The 22,357-nt window shown below is 36.8% G+C and overlaps 1 protein-coding gene across 1 annotated transcript in view; it reads left to right on the top strand.

The window, feature by feature from the left end:
- SPATA5 (spermatogenesis associated 5) overlaps nt 1-22,357 on the top strand; it is a 322,769-nt gene that overhangs the window by 7,083 nt on the left and 293,329 nt on the right. The window contains 9 exon segments of the mRNA NM_001177913.1: nt 662-783; nt 2,078-2,235; nt 6,253-6,311; nt 6,949-7,268; nt 7,271-7,592; nt 8,785-8,914; nt 9,361-9,417; nt 11,223-11,346; nt 13,867-14,122. Of these exon segments, the coding sequence (NP_001171384.1) occupies nt 662-783; nt 2,078-2,235; nt 6,253-6,311; nt 6,949-7,268; nt 7,271-7,592; nt 8,785-8,914; nt 9,361-9,417; nt 11,223-11,346; nt 13,867-14,122 (1,548 nt within the window).

Here is a 22,357-nt window from a genome sequence, read left to right as displayed (position 1 = left end):
TAAGGACATGTAGAGCTCAAGTTGGCGGGGGACGGGGTGGAGATGTTAGCACATCATTTTCAGAGGTTTTGTAACTGGACTGAATTCTGGGCTCCTTTGGCCAAAAGTTGAAAGCGCTAATGGTCATTTGAGTCAGTGTATGTTTGTCTAAGGAATAAGACCTGTGTTACTGTTATCCATGTATTCTTGGGAGTAGAAAGGAAAAATGTCTGATTGCCATCATGTGAGTCAAAAGTGGAAACATAACTTAATCCTATAGAACTAGATGATGTCCCATTTCCCCAGTTCAATACTTTGAATACTAATAGCCAACTCAAACTAGAAACTATAGTATGAAATTTCAGAATGTGAGCATGAAAAGCCCTCTTGCAGCTATGTTCAGTTAGCCATGGTATTAGAGATTTAAAAAAAAAAAAAAAAGAAAGAAAACCAATACCTACCCCATAACACATGCTTTTTTAGTTTGCATTCACAATGTCAGTCGACTCTCCAAAAGGTTTGGTTTGCTAAAATGAGGAGGATTAGAACAGTAGTGTCTCCATTGTATGGCAAGCACACTCATGTGGTCATGTGATTAGAGGATTTTTATTTACTTCAAAAGAAAGCATGCTTTAATTTTAGTTACAAAATAGTGTTAAAATTTTCTTTTCCTTCTTGGTAGATGACAAAGTTCCTAAAACATTCCAGAATTCCCTTGTTCAACTTGGACTCAACACCATGAAGTCTGCAAATATATGTATTGGTCGACCAGTGTTGCTTACCAGTTTGGATGGAAAGCAAGAAGTAAGAGTCCTTTCTATCTCCTTACTTTAGAAAGATTTGACATGTTTGTGGTTTTAATTTTCAACACAAGCAGTAATAAATGAAGAACTGTATTTTTTTTTTTTTTTTTTTTTTTGTCTTTTTTGCTATTTCTTGGGCCGCTCCTGTGGCATATGGAGGTTCCCAGGCTAGGGGTTGAATTGGAGCCGTAGCCACGGGCCTATGCCAGAGCCACAGCAACGCGGGATCCGAGCCGCGTCTGCAACCTACACCACAGCTCACGGCAACGCGGGATCGTTAACCCACTGAGCAAGGCAGGGATCGAACCCGCAACCTTATGGTTCCTGGTCGGATTCATTAACCACTGCGCCACGACAGGAACTCCAAGAACTGTATTTTATGAGTCACATCTATATAAACTTTTCCTTCCTTTGATACCTGGGATTTATAGCCCCTAAATGTCCTAATGTAGAGAGAAGCCTTTCCTCCAGAGGTAGTAACCCACACACTAATAACCCTGTTTCTCCCAGTTTGTTAGTTGTATTTCTCCATAGAAATGTTATTTTAGGGTTATGAAGGTCATCTCTTTTTGTATATAAATTTTTGATTATTCTCCCTATTTTTAGCTGTTTATCCCTCTGCCATTCAGCATACTTGAGACTCTCAGCCCAGAGCCTTTCCTGGATCATTTTTGGTAGCTTGGCTTTCTTCCTCTGCCTCTGCCATGTCTTCTGCTGTGCTCAGTGTTCTCTCATCAAGTGGGGTCCTCTGGAACTGTTTTGCAGTCACATCTGCTGATGACATGCCTCCATTCTTTTAATTGTTCTGGGTTTTATACTGTAAAAAATCCTTTACTGTGTCTTGTGGAAGAGAAGACTATAAATGTGCAAATTCAGCCCGCTATCTGGAGCTAGAAATCTTCACATTGCTCCCTGAGCACTTAAGCCTGGTGAGATCCCTCACTACTTCCTGGTTGTTGTTTATGCTCCAGACAGAATTGCCTTACAGTTAGTTTGTCTTTAGTATTTTTTTCTTGTTTTCTTCTTGTCACCTGTTAATGCCTTTTTCTCCTTTCTTAAATCTTCCTTTCAGCCTTTTTACCATTTTCACTGTGGGATTATTCCTAATCTTCACAAAAAAGATGTAATATTAAAATTTTTTTTTTTTTTGTACGTGTGAGGTCATAACTCTTTTGGGATAAGGACTGTATTTTGCAGATACATATACCTGACTGTACTTAGTTTTCTTCCTTATAAATTAGTAATATAGTATGAATATTTTTTCCTTATGTTTTAATTTTCTATTTTCTGGACAGGTCTATACGGCTTGGCCTGTGGCAGGATTTCCTGGAGGGAAGGTTGGCCTGAGTGAAATGGCACAGAAGAATGTGGGTGTGAGAGTTGGTGATGCCATCCACGTCCAGCCTGTTTTGGGTGCTGTGCTGCAAGCTGAGGAGATGGATGTGGCACTCAGGTTTGACTCTTTGGTGACTGTCTAGATCAGTGTTGCCCAGTAGAAATGTAATGAAAGTCACAAATGTGAACCACACATGTAATTTTGCATTTTCTAGTAGCCACATTTAAAAAGCAAAGACAAAGGAAAATGAATTGTAATAGTATATTATATATGTATTTTTTGCTTTTTAGGGCCACACTTGTGGCATATGGAAGTCCAGGCTAGGGGTTGAATTGGAGCTGTAGCCGCCGGCCTATGCCACAGCCACTGCAACGCAGGATCTGAGCCACGTCTGCAACCTACACCACAGCTGATGGCAATGCCAGATCCTTAACCCACTGAGCAAGGCCAGGGATCAAACCTGCGTCCACATGGATGCTAGTCAGATTCGTTAACTGCTGAACCATTACGGGAGCACCTGTAATAGTATATTTTATTTAACCAATACATATAATAAAAATCTTATTTGAACTTAAAATGACTACAGAAAACTATTAATAAAATTTTTCATCTGTTTTCAAACTAAGTCTTCAAAATCCAGTGTTTGATAGTACACTGGTAGCATATCTCAATTTGGACTAGCCACATTTTAAGCACTTGATAGCCACATGTGGTGAGTGGCTAGTAGCCTACTGTATTAGCACCAGCTAGACCAGTGCTAGGTATTTATGGACTAGACACTCTCATGTCCTATGGTAAGAGTATGCCCTAACATTTTAGGTGAGAGGAATTATTATTGATGGCTATTTAACAATAATTTTTGTCTTGGTTTGCAGTGTAATCAGGGCTTCTTGTCTTTTTTACTGTCGTAAAGAGGAGCAGGCAAGAAACAAGTTTTAATTTAATTAAGATTGCTTAAGCAAAGTACCTGATTATGTATTTAAACTCATTGATTATTCAATGTAATAAAAGTTGTATCTATCAGATTTTTAAATAGTTCCCCCTCACCAATGACTGTCAATATGGTTAAAGTATAGTGCCTATCCTCTTGAATGTTCTATATCTAATACCATATTTACTGAGTTTGGATCTATGAGTCTTGGCAAAATTTGTTTTAAAGTTTTTGGTTTTCTTTTTCTTTTTTTTTTTTTTTTTTTTTGTCTTTTTGCTATTTCTTGGGCTGCTCCTGCGGCATATGGAGATTCCCAGGCTAGGGGTCTAATCAGAGCTGTAGGCCATGGCCTACGCTACAGCCACAGCAATGCGGGATCCGAGCCGCATCTGTGACCTACACCACAGTTTATGGCAACACCGGATCGTTAACCCACTGAGCAAAGGCAGGGATCGAACCTGCAACTTCATGGTTCCTAGTTGGATTCGTTAACCACTGTGTCACGACGGGAACTCCTGTTTTAAAGTTTTTTGATACTTTAATGTCATTTATAACAGTTGGGCATTTTACCTTATATACAAGAATCACAAAACGTTTTCTAATCCTTAACTTGATTTGAAGATATTTTCTTCACTATTGGTACTGTTTTTAGATTCCAAGCTTGAGCTTTGGCATGTTTTTTCTTTTAAAAACAGGAAATGTTCTTAGCGCATTTAATAACAGTTTAATGAGCAACAAACTAAATGGCAGAAAGGAGAAGAGAACACATTATAGGTTGAGCACCAGCTGTGTACTAACATGCACAAGCACAGTTTCCCCTTTTTCTTCTCTCATTTAATCCTCTCAACATTGGTATCCATATTTAGTCCTTTTTTACAAGTGAGAAATGGGCTCAGTGAGGAGAAGTAACTTGCCATTATTTTATGGGTTAGTTAGTAGTACTGCTTGGGTTGAATCTTCAGACTATTTTAAAACTGGGGCAGGTAGCAGTGATCAGTTGACTGGATTTTTGATAATTTACTACCTACTGTGACCTCTTGAGGGCGCAGCAGACTTAGATGATGACTACCTACTGTAGAGGGACTATGTATATTTTAAATGGAAGCTTGGTTTATTTTAAAGAACACTGTGATTTAAATGTGGCAACAGAACTTAGATAAGAACTTTAATTTCCAGTAAGGAAAATTAGTAGTTTTAGTCTGCTTCTTAAATCCTTTAGTTGTAGCTGAAAAATTTTATTAGTAATGTTAGAGCTCCTTCTAGTGGAAATGATTTTGTGTACACATTCTTTTTTTAAAGCAGAGTTTGTTATTTTTATGTATTTGTACATATTTGCAAATGTCTTCTATTCGAAGTTTAATAAATAAAAACAGTTTAAGTAGTTTCAGAGTTCTATAAACAAATTTAAGTATTTAAGGAAATATGTAGACTTTATATACATGCTAGATTCATGAAATTTTCTTTTTTCTTTTTTTTTTCTGTTTTATATGACTTCACAGTCGATTCTCATTATTTGTGGTAATATTCTATGAAGTTATATTCTATGAATTTGCCATGAACACTGAATTAACAAATGCTGAACTGTTGCTTCTAGGGGATGTGTGTGTGTGTAATATGTATGTATATATTAATATGTATATATGAAAAATATATCTTACATAGATTATAATCTTAAGTTCTTAAAACAACTCATTTTGGTAGATTCTTTTTTTCTTTATTTTGCAAAAATTAAGAGGTGGCTCAGAAGTATTAAAGGATTTATTTGAGGCCATCCCACTAACAGATGCTAAAGTTAGAATTCAAATTTTCTCCGTCTGGTCCCAGAGCTGAAACTTTTCACTCAGTACTGTTTTGCCCCCTACCAACTCCCAACCTCTGATCACTTCTGTTTGAGTGTTGAAATAAGAGGCCTTTTTCACCCTTAGCTGGCAAAGTGTTGGGTGACTCACATTTTTTTGCCCACTCTGCACACATCCACAAATGACTAGGGAAGCTCTGCTAGTACTGATTTTGGGGTTTACAAATACATTTTAACAAGTAGGTGAATTTGCATATGGTAACCTCAGTTAATGAAATTTGACTGTATTGGTTTCGTTACTGATTGAGTGATTGGGAACAAAGCTTAGGTTTGGACCAGATGGTCTTGGTAACACACTTTTTCCCGACCTAAACCATTCTCCCTCTGTGATCTCTGGCAGAGCTCACAACTGTAGGCTTCCTTTGTGATATGGACTGCTTATACCTTGAGGAAGAGGGAAAACACATATTCTGAGAACTCTCCAAGAACATGTTTCTTTAAAAGTGTAATTTTTAGGTGTGCATACTTCCTGTAGTAAGATAAGCAGTATTCCTGGAAGACACAGTTACTGGTCAGAAGAAGGCTTTTTCATTTTTTCATAGGTGTACTCTTTTTTTTTTTGGGCCACACACACAGCATATGGAAGTTCCTGGGCCAAAAGATCAAATCTGAGCCACAGATGCAACCCATGCCACAGCTACTACCATAATGCTGGATCCTTAACCCACTTCACTGGGCTGAGGATTGAACCCACACCTCAGCAGTGACCCAAGCCACTGCAGAGACAATGCCTGGTCCTTAGCCTGCTGCACCACAGAGGGAGCTCTTAGACATGCCCTTTCTCTTGAATGAACTTCCATTGTACCAGTACCCTGCTTCTTTTTTCCTGTCTCTTCAGATAACATACTCTATAGGATTTAATTTTCTTTTTGTATAAATTGTACAAAGAGAATAAAGTAAGCGATTACTAAAAGCCATTTTTCAAGCTGGGCAAGTTCAGAAAGGGAATGATTAATTGAAACCATTGTTTTTCAAATCTTTTTGACTGAGATGATAAAAAATACTTTATTTGTTATGGTTTATTGCACCCACAGATGTATTGCTAAATGCACATGTGTTTACCTGTATACACCTGAGCATATAGGTGTGTGTGTGTATGTGTATAAGATAGTAAAGAATATTGATTTAGGCCACTAGGACACCAAATTGCAAATATTTTTATGGCTGTAAAAAGTATCTGAGAAGTATATAAATTATTTCAAAATTGTATAAATAATTTCCAGATTGTAAACTACAAGGATTCATTTGATTAGGTATACATTACAACTGTGTTCATGTCACTTTATATTACATTTTAGTTTCTGGTATATTTAATACTGGTTTTTATTTCTCCCACCCTTCACAGTGACAAAAATGCAGATATTAATGAAGAACAGTTGACTGGTTGTCTTCTGAGAAAACTAGGTGAGATTGTATTTCAAATAATTTTCTAAATTTTAAAAAGCAAGGAAGCTGCAAATAATGTGTCTTTTAGGTTTATATACGTAATAGTCTACCTTAAAATGGTATAGAGAATACTCTCCTTAGTGAATTAACGTCCTTATAAGATAGGTATGTAGCATCCTTACCCCAGCCCCAGCCGTGGGCCCGCAACTGCCCAGTAATTGATTGGCATTCAGCAGTGGAGCGGATTTATGACTTACCTATGAACAGAGTCAGTGGTAGAACTGAGACCTTTAACCCTTGAACCCTTGCTCCTTCCAGTGAGAAGTGTCATCTTGGAGTGTTGATCTAGGTGTGCTATTTTAGGTTAGTTCATTATTGAACATGAAATGTCTGACTGTGGATAAAATTGATAGAATCCTAAGTGTGTTGAGTGTAGAGAATTTCAGAGAATCATCTTGTCCTTCTGTCTCCAGATAGTCCTATATCGTAGAGGACTATTTCATCCTCTGTTTTTTAGGATAGTTATTTTATTAATACTTCAATCTTTGATTTAATCTTTTCAGTCAGTTTTGTTGCTAAATGAAATAAATTGCTATTTAAACTTAAAAATTGGTGGAAAATTGTGCTAATGTATATTTAATAAATTGTCTTCCAGATGGCAAGATTGTTTTACCAGGCAATTTTCTGTACTGTACATTCTATGGACGACCATGCAAGTTGCAAGTGTTGGGAATAAAAGGGGCAGATGGCACGATGTTGAGAAAGTCTCAGAATGACCCTGACACTGATGCCGGTGGAATGGCTTCTGAGCCATCCAGCATAACAACCAGTACCCTGGATTTATCCTTACAGCTAAGTCAGTTAGATCTGGAAGTGTCCCAAAACCCAACATCAAGCAGTACTCCTTATAAACTAGTAGATGACAGAATGATCAATAAAGCTGGTGACATTTTGTCAGATGTTACACAGAGTCCTGGAATGGCAATGGACTTGGATTAGAGGAAGTCACAGGTCTTAAATGTAGTTTTGAGTCTGCCAGAGAAGTAAATGAGCAACCTATTAATGAAGAGAGATTGCTGAAGTCACCCAGCGTGGGAGCAAAATGCAACACTGATACCTTCTATTTTATTTCTTCAACAACAAGAGTCAATTTTACAAAAATTTGCACAAAATCAAAAGATCAAGACAACCAATTAAAAGTGACTTACGATATGATCGGTGGCTTAAATAGTCAGCTGAAAGAAATTAGAGAAATAATTGAATTACCTCTCAAACAGCCTGAACTTTTCAAGAGTTATGGTATGATTTATTCAGTATGTTACACTCAGAATATTATGTTCAGACTAAAATGCTGTTGGTTCATCCCACTTATCCAATAACTGTTAACCCTCTGTTTCTGTTTTACTTTCCTGCGTGGGAAGTATCATGGGAGGTGTGAGTTGCTTTGGGAGATGCCAGTTAAGTGAGCCTTTTTCTGTGCTTAAATCTCTTTAGGTGTAATATGAGTTAGTTGCAGCCTGTCTCTTCCAATTGCACACTTCCAGTTGTTTATACTGGATCTGGAAGAAGTATCTTGTCATGCTAGATTGACTGTGACAACTAAAGAAATAAACCAAATATTTAAATAGGTTGGATAGAACTTCTTTGTTAGGAAATATAGCTGGATGTAGATCTCTTTGCTTTGAAACAAGTGGTTAAGGGAGTGACTCGGTGCTTAGGAAACTCAGGGCTTCCTCTGCATTGTTATTGCTCAGATCCTCTGCATATATTTGGTGCATTCCATCTCTTCTGTTTTCTCCTTTTTCATGAATCTTTATATATAAAAAGTTCCTGTTGTGGCTCAGCGGATCGACAGTCTGACTAGCATCAATGAGTATGTGAGTTTGATCCCTGGCCTTGCTCAGTTAAGGATCTGGCATAGCTGTGAGCTGTGATGTAGGTCGCAGACATGGCATGGATCTGGCATTGCTGTGACTCTGGCATAGGCCAGCAGCTGCAGCTCTGATTTGACCCCTAGCCTGGGAACTTCCATATGCCAAGGTGCAGCCATAAAGATTAAAAAAAAAAAATCCCTTGGATTGATATTTTGCTAGTATTGCTTATATTCTCTGAGATGGTTAGTTGGGATAAAAATTGGGATTGGTGGCTTTTTTGGATGCCCTTGTTGTTTGGGATGCCTTTGTTGTTTTCTGATCATTGGAGTGTGCTGTGTGGGATGGGGCATGACAGTAGAGGGGGTGTCCAGTCAGTTTTTTACTAATCAGCTTGGGTCTTCAGACACAGAACAATTCATTGCTAGAGATCACTGTTTAGGCAAGTTACTCTATCTTTCTAGGAGGAATAAAGAAGTTCTCACTCTTACTTTAGTTTTGATGCATGGTAAATTTATTTTATAAATTGTTTTTGAAGTCATGGAATAACACAAGAATTATGTTGTTGTTAAGAACAACCTAGTAATGTGGAATCCAGTGTTCCCTGCTTTTTCTTCTAGGAATTTCTCCCCCTAGAGGAGTGTTGCTCTATGGCCCTCCAGGTACTGGAAAGACAATGATTGCCAGAGCTGTTGCTAATGAAGTCGGTGCCTATGTTTCTGTAATAAATGGTCCTGAAATTATAAGCAAGTAAGTGCATAATTTAATAGAATAAACAATATTGTTAGATACACTTTTCTTTTTAGATATACTTCTTAAATATGGTTTTTAAAAAATGGCTACATAATATTCTGTCTGGGTATTTCATATATTTAAATATTTTAAATTTGCTTTTAATGTGTATAAAAATTAAGTTTGGAAATTCCTGCTGTGGTGCGGTGTGTTAAGACTTGACAGCTGTAGCTTGGGTCCCTGTGGAGGCACAGGTTCGATCTCTGGCCTGGGAACTTCCATATGCCATCATATGGCCATCAAAAAAAGAAGAAAGAAAAAGAAAAAAGGAAAAGATTAAGTAGGAAAATTTTTGAAAGTAGTTTCAAGTGTTCTGGGAATATTTGGAAAGTCAGATGAGCTTTTATAGACGGAGCTTTGAAAAGAATAAGAGTGGATCCTTAAATGTATTTTATTTGTTACAGATTCTATGGGGAGACTGAAGCGAGGTTACGTCAGATATTTGCTGAAGCCACTCTGCGGTATTCTTTATTTTTGGACATTTGGAATTAGTAGTCAAGGCTGTATTAATCAAAGTAGAGACAGTATCTCTTTATATGAAGCATGAAAGAAGAGAACAAAAATAGTAGTCATAGCACTGGAAATGGATTGTAAATTTAAGGAGGTTCTCTTTAATCTATTTCTAATACTATTTTGGAAATGTGATAAATTATTAAATTACATAATGTAGCAAAAATGTACAAACTTACTAGTTATAACTCATGGGGATGTAATCTGTTGTGACTGTAGTTAATGATACTGTATTGGATATTTGAAAGTTTCAAAGAGAGTGGATTTTAAAGTTCTCTTTACAAGAAAAAAAAGTTTATAACTGTAGGGTGACAGTGTGAGCTAGACTTATTGTGGTGATCATTTCCTAAATGCTGAGTCATCATGTTGTATACCTCAAAGTAATATTATGTCATATGTCAACTATATCTCAATTTTTAAAATTACGTAAGGTAAGAGAATTAAGACAGCGCTGTCTGATACAGTGTGTGACTTTGCCTGCCAATGTTAATTTATTATTTTCTTTCTTTTGGGTACTCAGGCATATCCAGTGTATCTAGTTCCCAGAGTAGACTATTACAGTTGTCCTTTAGACTTAAAACTTTGTCTTGGAGTTCCCGTCGTGGCGCAGTGGTTAACGAATCCGACTAGGAACCATGAGGTTGCTGGTTCGGTCCCTGCCCTTGCTCAGTGGGTTAACGATCCGGCGTTGCCGTGAGCTGTGATGTAGGTTGCAGATGCGGCTTGGATCCCGCGTTGCTGTGGCTCTGGCATAGGCCGGTGGCTCAGCTCCGATTGGACCCCTAGCCTGGGAACCTCCATATGCCGCGGGAGCGGCCCAAAGAAATAGCAAAAAGACAAAAAGTAAATAAATAAATAAATAAAAATTAAAAAAACAAAACAAAACAAAAAAACTTTGTCTTATTACACTATGTTTTAAAGGGACACATTTTTTGCTTTAAAGATGATTCTTATTAATTATTCCTCAATTTAGGCTACCATTGTTTCATTGCAAGGAATATTAGCGGATGGTCTATAACTTGGTCTAATGTAATTTATAATATAGCTATGTCTCTTCCATTATTTTGGTATGTCACTTACCAGAATTACTGCTATCTTATCAAAACTTCCATTTATAAAGTCACCCCCCCAGCAGTAGTAGATGAAACAAGTAGTTTTTACTCCCAATATTGAAAAGTTGAGAACCAGTGGTATACTTTATTGTTTAATATGTTTTTACTGTCCCATTGCTATGTTCCTAGCAGTTGAGGTTTCCTCTTATGAGAGAATTCACATCTTTTTATGGGAGAATGATCATCTTGAAAGTTGTTTTTTCAGTAAATTTTAAAGGAAGAGCATTTCTACTTTATATTCATTGGACTTGAAACTGGCTTCAAGGAATGGCATTATGGGCTCAACTTTTGAATTGATGCAGGCATAGTAATTTAGTGGGTATTAGTGGGAAGGTTCTGTTTGGGTGTAGAGGCTCATCTCATAAGCAGTACATGTTCTCAGTACTCTACTTTTTATTGAGGACATATCAACTAGAATGTGATATTAGTGAGTTAATAATTTGAGCTAGAATTTAAGATTTTTCAGATTAACATCCTATTGCTTTTATCTTTAATATTATTAACTAAGTCCTAAATTTGATGCATTTTGCATTTTCAATCAAAAAATCAAAATGACTTAATTTCAATTTTTAATTGAACTGCAGTGTATCACATTTAAAAATTAAATGTGTATTAGAGAATTCATTTATTTGCTTATTTTTTAGGCACCCATCAATTATTTTTATTGATGAGCTGGATGCACTTTGCCCTAAAAGAGAAGGAGCTCAGAATGAAGTGGAAAAAAGAGTTGTAGCTTCACTCTTAACACTGATGGATGGTATTGGTTCAGTAAGTATAGCACCAGTATTGATTCCTGTAGTTGGGGGTAGATTCTTAATAATATGTTTGTTGTGGCAAAAACTATCAAATAATGTCTGAGTTTTGGGGATTGTCTAGGGTAAGGAAAAAATATTAGCTGTAAAAACTAGAGGATAGACCCATAAAATAGTTTTCTTTATTGATTTCTTAGTAGCAGCTGGGACAATATAAACTAGCATCTAAAATTATATACAATGATAGATTCCTTTTGTAGTAAATGGTATTAACCTAAAAACCTGAAGCAAAAACCAGTAAGGAAAATTTAGCAGTTCAGTTTAGGGGATTTTAATAAGAAATGTCGTAAGTTTATTAGTTTTGTAAAAATTATGAGTTCCTACTGTGGCAGCAGGATCAGCAGTGACTCTGCAATGCTGGGATTCAGGTTGGATCCCTGAACCAGCATAATGAGTTAAGGATCCTGCATTGCCGCAGCTGTGGCATAGATGGTAACTGTGGCTTGGATCTGATCCCTGGCCTGGGAACTCCATATACCATGGGGTGGGCAAAAAAGAAAAAAAAAATTAATTCCCTGGGATCTTTAAGTTTGGCAAGTGATTGGACAGAAAGTGAGAAAATTGTGTTTGTATAACATTTAAAAAGATTGTAAATAACTCATTATTTAGAGTCATAGTATGTTAGAACCAAAAGAAATTTTAGAAATCACAGTCCCAAGTTATTCTTTTGTACATTAAAAAACTGAACAGTTAGAACTTTCTGTTGTACTGCCCATTGGTAGAAACTGAATATGTGAAAATACAGGAAAGTTTGGTATTGTCTATTTTATCTGCTAACCTTGTTACAGTTTTAAGAGTAACACAAGGGAAGGGCTATTAACTGGGGGAAGCTGGACCACCACCTGTTTCTCAATCTTAGCGTAGTACCTAGGTGTGATCATCATGTCCCTAGTTCTCAGCTTAAAAAGCTGGAGAATTCAGTATTGTTAGTGTGTTGGAGATAATAGGGACTCCGAGGATAGACTATGATAACAACACTCAAGAGGGTCTGATATATAAATTAGGACACCAGTTTGTCCATTTATAATAGGAACTATAATTATTAAGCTGACCACATTTTTAGATGAATGACTTTCTTTTCACCTGGAAGACAGATATACGTGGAGAGTTGTATTATAATTAGAATGGATTTTGGTAAGTAGGAAATCAGATGGAAGGCTGTGTGTTAGAGGATCTTAATCACTATGTCATTGCCCCCACTTTCTCTGCCACTAGGATAGGCCTTCTGTGAACTGATGTTCTTGCCTTTGGGCAGGACTGAAAGATTATGTTACTGATGATTTAGTCTGAATATTTAAGTGCCTGTATTTTTGCTTTCTAAATTCACAATTCCTAGACTCTTATAATCCATACATTTTCTATTGGTGCATCCAGTGTAATTGATTAGGTTTGAGTTTTCTTCAAATCACATTCTAGTTAAGCTTCTCTGTTAAGATTACACTTGGGTCGAAGTTCCCGTCATGGCGCAGTGGTTAACGAATCCGACTAGGAACCATGAGGTTGCGGGTTCGGTCCCTGCCCTTGCTCAGTGGATTCATGATCAGGCGTTGCCTGTGAGCTGTGATGTAGGTTGCAGACGCGGCTCTGATCCCGCCTCGCTGTGGCTCTGGCGTAGTCTGGCGGCTGCGGCTCCGATTCGACCCCTAGCCTGGGAACCTCCATATGCCACCGAAGTGGTCCAAGAAATAGCAAAAAAAAAAAAAAAAAAAAAAGACAAAAAAAGATTACACTTGGGTCATTTGAATAGAATGTTGGATAATTTCTACAGGTGGCTGATCATGATCATAGGTCTTTGTTGTTACAAAGTTTATTCTCAGACCAAAAATCCATATATATTCAAAGATATCTGGTACTTGGATATTGGTTATATTGTTGTGTATATTCTCAAGAATTTAAAAATTTAGCAAAATAAAAAAGTTCATATATGAAGAAGATTTCTGAGACAACTCTGATAAAGCTTTTTCTGTTTGAATCATATGTAGGTCATAATCTTTGCTTTCAAGTAGGGGAAAAGTACAACTTAAAATAATTAAAAATTAATGAGTCCCCTGGTGGTCTAGCAGTTAAGGATTCAGTTTTGTTACTGTTGTTGCTTGGGTTCAATCCCTGGCCTGGGAACTTCTGCAAGCCATGGGCATGGTCAAAAATATAAAAAAAAAAACAAATAAAACAACTATTTGGTATAGGGCATATCTGTTATTATTCATGAGAATTGTGTAGTTGAGATGCTAGACGTGGCAGACCATTGTCACTTATAGTAGATGGAGAGGAAATTATTGGAAAACTTTCTAGATAAGAGAGCATTTAGACTGACCTTTGGGAAATGGGGGACGAATGATAAAATTTGGAACATAAAGGATAGGAGTTAGCAACCTGTACAGTTAGATCTATCCTTGTCCACATAGTGCATATTTGAAATTTTTTTTTTTTTTTTTACTTTTAGAAGAATATGTAACATTTTTTTTTATTTTGTTAGGAGGGAAGTGAAGGACAGGTGTTGGTCCTTGGGGCCACAAATCGCCCTCACGCTTTGGATGCTGCACTCCGAAGACCTGGACGATTTGATAAAGAGATTGAGATTGGAGTTCCAAATGCTCAAGACCGGCTAGATATTCTCCAGAAACTGCTTCGAAGGGTACCCCATTTGCTCACTGAAGCTGAACTGCTACAGCTGGCAAATAGTGCTCATGGTTATGTTGGAGCAGACTTGAAAGCCTTGTGTAATGAAGCAGGTGAGAGTGATTTTGCTATATTGAGTTTGTCCTGCTGTACTTACTAACTCTAATATTTGCAAACTGGTAATTTATATCTCACTTCTTTCCTAATGGAAATAGCTAATTTTTTCTAATCATAAAATATATATATTTTTGAAAACAAATCTGGATAATTCAGAAAACAAACAAAAAAAAGAAATAAGAATCACTCTTAATCCTACTTCCTAAAAATAACCACTGTTTTAGTGTCTATCCTTTCAGACTTTTCCTAAGTACAGACATACACACACATACATATGTAACTGGATGCATTAATGACAGTACTGATGATGACAATATTTATTGATATTATGGTACGGAAATAAGGGAGAAGCGTCTGTGGTAGGATGAAAAATTTTCTTAAGGAATAGCTTTGTATTTGTTGCAGTACTAAAAAAGTACTTAGTGAGACCTAAGAATTCTATGTCTCAGAATAATGTTATAGGGTTTTTTTTTTTTTTTTTTTTTTTTTCCCCGAGGCATATGGAGGTTCTCAGGCTAGGGGTCAAACCATAGCTACAGCTGCCAGCCGCAGCCACGCCAGTTCTGAGCCGTGTCTGTGACCCACACCACAGCTCATAGCAACGCCGGATCCTCAACCCACTGACTGAGGCCAGGGATTGAATCCGCATCATCATGAATCCTAATAGGGTTTGCTAACTGCTGAGCCACGACTGGAACTCCAGGGATGTTTAAGTCTGAAAATGTTTAAGAGCTTTTATTAATCAGTTGACTCTGACTTTAAGAACTTCGCTATAGCATAACAGTAGTTACTTTGGAAACTCTTGGGACTTTTTAACATTTTTGCAGTTTTTAGGGTGATATTAACTATGAAAAATGTAATCATATCAGGGCAGTTTTTATCACCTATGGAAGTATTTGATTCGGCAGTAAGAATTTATTGAAAACTTTTTTTTTTTTTTTATTCTGAGAGTATTCATTTCTAGAAAAGTTTTCTTTCCTCTGAAGACTGGGCATATATCTCATAGCATCTCTAGTTTGCTAGTAATCTTAGGTTTCTTAAATTTATTTTGTTCTCTTGTATGGGTTTATGTTTCTGAGGTTTTTTATATTTCGGAGGAACCTGTTTTCAGTTGTGTCATTCCGTTGTTTTAATTTGTTATCTATCCAATATCTTAACAAGCTGCTTTAAGTAAAGTTTAATCCTTTTAGATAGCAGAAGAAATTGAATTCTGAGTTGGGAATTTATACATAAAATACAGTAATTTTTATCTCCAAAGCATTGATTCACAGTTTATCTAATTTAGTAGGTTCCGAATGCTCTTTCATTAGTCCTTTGAGCCTTCTAATCTGGCCTAAATGTGTGCAGGACAAGAGGTTTGAGGAGGAAGAACAGAAAACTTGTAAGAGATATTTAGGAGTCTTTGGATATCTTATATTTTGTGGGGGAAAAAATCAGTTATCACAATTTCCATTTTGGAGGACTCAAAACTGGCAGAGACTACAGATTATGTAAACTATGAGGCAAATACAAACTGTATTCTGGGACATTATGGTCCAGGACAAAGTCCCTTTCTGTCTAGTTTCTTGTGTTTCACAAGAAATGGCAGGTTTGGTCATAGAAATGAATTCCCTAGTGATCAAGATGCTTAAGTATCAGTGGGTAGATAACTTTGCTTCCTTTATTCTACTGGATGATAAGGAAGAGTCTGGATGACTCTTTAGGCATTGCTTTCTACTTGCTTATCTAGGCAAGGATTCATTCTTCAGCATCCTTTTTCAGTCATTTTTTGACTCTAAATACATTCTAGAAGGTTCTGGGATTCTTTTTTTTTTTGCTATTTCTTTGGGCCGCTCCTGCGGCATATGGAGGTTCCCAGGCTAGGGGTCGAATCGGAGCTGTAGCCACTGGCCTACGCCAGAGCCACAGCAACGCAGGATCCGAGCTGCGTCTGCAACCTACACCACAGCTCACGGCAACGCCGGATCGTTAACCCACTGAGCAAGGGCAGGGACCGAACCCGCAACCTCATGGTTCCTAGTCGGATTCGTTAACCACTGCGCCACGACGGGAACTCCTGGGATTCTTGCTGTACAGAAACACACAATTTGATGAGGGAAAGTAATTTGTAAACAACTAATTATGCGGTGAGATACATACTCATAATACTAGGGATAATGTAGTGACTTCTATGGAGAAAGGAAATCCTCTGGTTATATAGAAAAAGTGACATCTAAGAATCTTAAAGAAAAAGTTGAAGTTGTAGTCAAATTGAGGACATGAGAAGGTGGGAAAGGAAAAACAGTCTTTCATCTGATTCTCACACCAATCCTGTGATATACGTATCAGACTCAAAAACACATCTCCCAGCTACTATGTGGCAAAGCTGGAATTTAAACTCAAGGTCCAAATGGATGCCCTTAATCATAAAAAAAAAGGTATTTTTCAGAGTGATGTAATACTTTTTGATTTAATTTTAGTCTATAAATCTAAGCGTAGGATCAATTTATAATGTAAAAAATACCTCCATATATTTTCACAGGTAAATGTAGTCCAGAAATTAAGTTGTGTCCTTAGACTTTTGGGAAAAAGTGATGATGTAACTCACGTTTCTAGATATAAATAGGAGCATTCATTTGCATGGGCACTATAGTACCCTCAAGAACTTTAGGAAAATGGCGAGAAAAATTCAATTCTGCTGGTTATGTTACATTTAATTGAAAAGTTGTGAAAGGCTCAGAAGGTGGGATGGGGATAGGCCTCTAACTGAAGGCCTTTCTCAGTTAAAAAAAAAAAAAGGATGTACATGTTAAAATAAAAAAGGATGTACTTGGAACATACAAGCAGTAAATAAGATTTTTTAAATAACTTGTTGAAGTATAGTTAATTTACAATGTTGTCTTAATTTCTTCTGTACAACAGAGTGATTCAGTTATATATACCCACACATATCTCTTTATTATATATAAATACATATATTTTTCATATTTTATATGTATATATATTTTCATGTTCTTTTCCATATGGTTTATTACATATTATTAAATATAACTCCCTGTGCTATACAGTGGGACCTTGTTGTTTATTCATTCTGTATATATAGTTTGCATCTGCTAAGTCCAAACTCCCACTCAATCCCTCCCTCATCCTTTCTCCCCCTTGGCAACTACAAGTCTGTTCTCTATTTCTATGACTCTGTTTTGTGGATAAGTTCATTTGTGTTGTATTTTAGATTCCACATATAAGTGATATCATATGGTATTTGTCTTTCTCTTTCTGACTTCATTTATATGATCTTTAGGTCTATCTATGTTGCTGCAAATGGCATTATTTCATTCTTTTTATGAGTATTACTCAGCCAAGTAATATTCCATTGCTTATATATACCATATCTTCTTTATCCATTTGTCTGTCAATGGACCTTTAGGTTGTTTCTATTCGTGGTTATTGTAAGTAGTGCTGCTATGAACATAGGGTTGCATGTATCTCTTCAAGTTTGAGTTTTGTCTGTGTATATGCTCAGGAGTGGGATTTATGGATCATATGGTAGTTCTATTTTTAGTTTTTTTGGGGGCACCTCTGTACTCTTTTCCATAACAGCTGCACCAGCTTACATTGCCACCAACAGTGGAGGTGGATTCCCTTTTTTGCACACCCTCTCCAGCATTTCTTCTATGTAGACTTTTTATTGATGGCCATTCTGACTGGTGTGAAGTGATACCTCATTTTAGTGTTGATTCAAGCAGTAAATATTAACTGCTGTTAATATGACTTAATAATTTCAGATTATCAGGTATTTAACGGATCTTCTGTTTGATCTGGCAATGAATCAGATTATGAGAAGATAATCATTAAAAGGTTTAGTCTTAAAATGAAAGTGTCTAGTAGGGAAAATATGTGGTTTGTGTATACTCTCTTAAGGACTAGGTATATTGTACTATGTAGTATTTTTCTCTACCTTTATGTAGCAGAATAAAGCTTAAGGACATTGCGCTAAAATTTTTTGTAAGGGATTTTTCTAAAGAGGCAGGGGCGTATAGTAGAAAATGGATTTTGATAGTTGGACAGACCTGCCTTTAAAATCAGGCTTGTATTCTTGGGCAAGTACTTTGCCTGAGTCTTAGTTTTTTTCCATTTGTAAATTGAGGGGGTTGTGGTAAATGATATCTAAGTGCCCTTGTAAATATGACATTCCCTGGATATAAGGGAGAACAAGAAAGAAATGGAAAAAAGAAAGGAAGAAAGGAAGGAAGGGAGGGAGGATAGGAAGGGTTGGACGAACTAGAAAAGGGGGAAAATAACAAGGAACTACCAAAGTCCAGCATTAAATCTGGCCTGGCCTCGTAAGCTACTTTCATAAATGGCCTTTCCACCCTTCAAAAGAGATTGTCTTCTCTTTTGTACTTGTTTGTTTGAGTGATTTTTAAACTTAGGTGGTTAATCAGGGCTTTCTTCCATAGTATCCTTAGAGATAATGCTACAAAGCAGACTAATGTTGATTATGAAGTTAACTGCATTTTCTCATTGAAACAGTTCTATAGTTTCTAAGAACTTGAGTAAACTATACATTTGGTTAATATTGTGATTCAGAGGAAAGATAAAAGAACTTAAACTCTGTCAGCATTAAAAATAGTAAGAATTAGGAGTTGTCTTATGGCACAGCAGGTTAAGGATCTGGTGGTGTCACTGCGGCTTGGGTTGCTGCTATGGTGCGGGTTTGGTCCCTGGTCCAGGAACTTACACAGTCCACGGGTGCGGCCCCCCCAAAATTAGTAAGAATTATGCTCCAAGTGCTACAGACTAAGCATAAGGGTATTTCACTTATTGCACACACAAAGGGCATCCCTAATGTGTGCATTGAGTATAGGAAAAAAAAATCAAAAACAAAACTCAGCCATATTGTAAATTTGAAGTATGTAGTACTTTCCTAGTTCTCGATTTAAAAAATTGAACATTTAATGTCACCTATTAACTAAATTTAGAGGAGTTATTAGGGGAAAAATTGAATGGCTCTCACTGCACCTGCACACATGGAGGTTCCCAGGAGTCTGATTAGGGCGTACCCGCTGGCCTACACTATAGCCAAAGCAACACAGGATTTGAGCCGCATCTATGACCTACACCACAGCTCACTGCAACACTGGATCCCTAACCCACTGAGTGAGGCCAGGGTCAAAACTCCGTCCCCATGGATGCTAGTCAGGTTTGCTGACTGCTGAGATAGGATTGGAAATCCTGATTTTTTTTTTTTTTTTTTAACACAGTAAGTGTCCTTGGACAAGTAGAAACAGTCACACTTAGTACATTGACCTTAGAATTAAACACAAAGTTAGAATTGTAATTTTTACAGAAAGAGTCATGGTAAAAATCTTAACATTTGGAGGCAGTACTAATGATTTCTAATACAAAATAAGTGCACAGTAAGTATTTGATCCAAAAAATATATGTGAAAACTGAGAGACATAATGAGGCATAATTACCACTACACTCCCCTTGGTAGAGTAATGAACATTATATTTATTAACCTCAGAGTTGAGTTGAGTTTTATCTTTAAATCCCTGGCGAGATTCATCTCTTCCTGTTCTCTGTTGGCTTTCAGAAATCCCTGCTTTGTGCTGAGGATACAACTCCAAGTGGTTACTGCTATCTTTATAGGTAGCAATAGACAAGGTAGTGTTCTGTGATGCACTAAGCAACTGTTGCTGTTTTTTTTAAAAACATTTCCAGTCTTATCCTTGTCTTCCCACTGAGGATTTTTCAACTGTGATTCTGACTGTGGACTTTATATTGCTTAAAACCAGGGCTTTTTAGGAGGCAGTTTCATTGCTTACCATTTCGTTGTTTACCAGCTGTGTTTAAGCAGACATCTTAACAGTTCCCACTGGCGTATCTGGGAAGTGAGGCACCTTGACCTCCAAGTTTGTGAGGACAGTGAGAGACTCCAACTTCAGGAGATGTATTCCTGAGTACACAAGTTAATTCTGTCTCTATTATTTATTCTTTTCTGCAGAATTCAGATTCATTTCACATGTTTTCAATTCTAGACGCATCACTTGGAGTTAAAGTTCTCAGACTTTATCATGTATCAAAATCAGCTAGAGAACTTAGTAAACTATAGATGGCTGGCTGTACCCTATTCCTAGGGTTTCTGATTTAGTAGGTTTGGGGTGGTGTCTGGGAATTCTTAACATGTTTTCAGCTGATGCTGATGCTGCTGGTCTGGGGACCACACTTTGAGAACCACTGATAGGGGACATTTGTTCCTATATCTCATTATGCATCAGGTTCATCTGGGAAGCTACATCTGTGCATACAATGGATACGTGATCTCTCTTTCTCTCTCTCTCTCACACACACACTCTCTCTCTCTCTCTCTTTCTATCCTTCCTCATACTTCATTGAACAAGGGAAGTGGGAAACTGGAATCAGTATGTGTTTCCCAAGTGATTTTGAAGTAACCAGTCTTGGATTTGCCTGTGAACAGGTATTTGTATCATTGAATTAGGCCAGTGATTCTCCTGTGTTAAACCTGTGTAGTAGAATTCTCTTGTAGTACCTGTTAAAACACAATTTTTTTTTTTTTTTTTTTTTTTTTTGGTCTTTTTAGGCCCACACCTGCGGCATATGGAAGTTCCCAGGCTAGGGGTCGAATTGGAGCCATAGCCGACAGGTCTATGCCGCAGCCACAGCAACACCAAGATACAAACTGCGTCTGCAACCTCCACCATAGCTCACGGCAACACCAGATTTCTTAACCACTGAGCCAGAGATATGTCCATTTCTGTCCAAAGTAAAGCAAAAGAAAGTTTTGATATGCTTTCACCAAAAAAAACCCCCAAAACCAAAAACTGCATTAAGTTTAGGTAATATAATTCTCTGACTCTCTTTGACAGTGTTGAGTTTTTTTCTGGAGTTTTTAATGTGATAGTAACATACTATTCTGAACTACTGTATCATTTCATTTCCCACTCTAGGAGAAAATGAATGTTCATGTTTGTCTTGTAGTTGTGTCTAATGGTCCTGAATAAAACTTAAAAATGACAAATAATTCTGAAAGAGAAAGCCACAATGAGGTAAATAGTTAAGGATTAATAGTGAAGAATACAAATAAGAATATAGACTTGTGTTTTTCCTACAACATTTGCTTATGGTTTGTGAACATGTATCTTCTTTGAGCTTTCTGTGTGTTGGCTATCTGATGGTTTTCCTTTTCCTGGATGGCCTTCTAGCCAAGGAACCTCTGCCTTTTTAACAAAAAGTGATACATAGATGTCTAGTAATTGCATTCACTGAAGTGATTCAGAATTTCATAAAACGTAAGTGAACCATCTCCCTAATTGTTTTGGTAATCTTAAAATTATTGTTTGTGGGTTATTAATACAAAAGATCGAATTCCCTGTAGCATGTATGTTTGCTCATGCTTTTCCAGAGGACAGAAGGTTTCAGTTTATCCCAGAGTTTGTAAGAATAATAGTGTCTTTCACAGTGTGCTTATTCTCAACTTTTCTAATCATTTATTCCAGTGTTACTGAATATTTTCCATATTATTAAACTTTGTCTCCATAATTAATAAGAAAGTCAGGAATACTATAGCAGTGTTTCTTTCAACACTTGGATCTCTTATTATCTGAGCAGATATAATATTTAATGTCGAGGGTTGAGTGTGAAACTGATTTTCAAATGTTGTTTTCTTTATAATGAATTTTTGAGCTAGAGTGTGATTTGATAAGTTGTGACTTGTCCAAAACCTAATGTTTTGTAACTCACCTTTTTAAGCAGAGAGCAGCTGCATTTTGAAATGTTTTATCTCAAGTAGACAAGCTGTTTATAAGCTCAACTCTGACACATCCTGACATTTAATGTCTATGTTTGCATCCCTCCTGGGATTAGGCTGCCTTTCTAATTAATTAGTTGTATAGCCTTTTATTAATTCCCTCAAAATTTATGATGCTTTAAATTAACAACATAGATAAGCATACCACACTTTTTTAGAAAACATGAAATGTTAATTATGCAGCGGAGACATGAATTATATAAACTCTGCTGAATGTTAGAAGATGCTTAGCAACAGTGTTTTCCAAATGCAGGGATTTATTATAAACTTATCCTTCTAAGGCTGCCTGTGCCATTTCAGGAGAGTGAATATAAATAGAGCTTGATTTCTTCAAGAAGTGGACTCAGTCGTTTTGTTTACAATAGAAGGAAGTATTTGCTTCACATCTCTAAGAATTTATCTTTAGCATCCTTGTTGA

Source organism: Sus scrofa, chromosome 8 (genome assembly GCF_000003025.6).
Source record: "Sus scrofa isolate TJ Tabasco breed Duroc chromosome 8, Sscrofa11.1, whole genome shotgun sequence".
Lineage (NCBI taxonomy): Eukaryota > Metazoa > Chordata > Mammalia > Artiodactyla > Suidae > Sus > Sus scrofa.
This window is presented reverse-complemented; position numbering and strand designations above follow the sequence as displayed.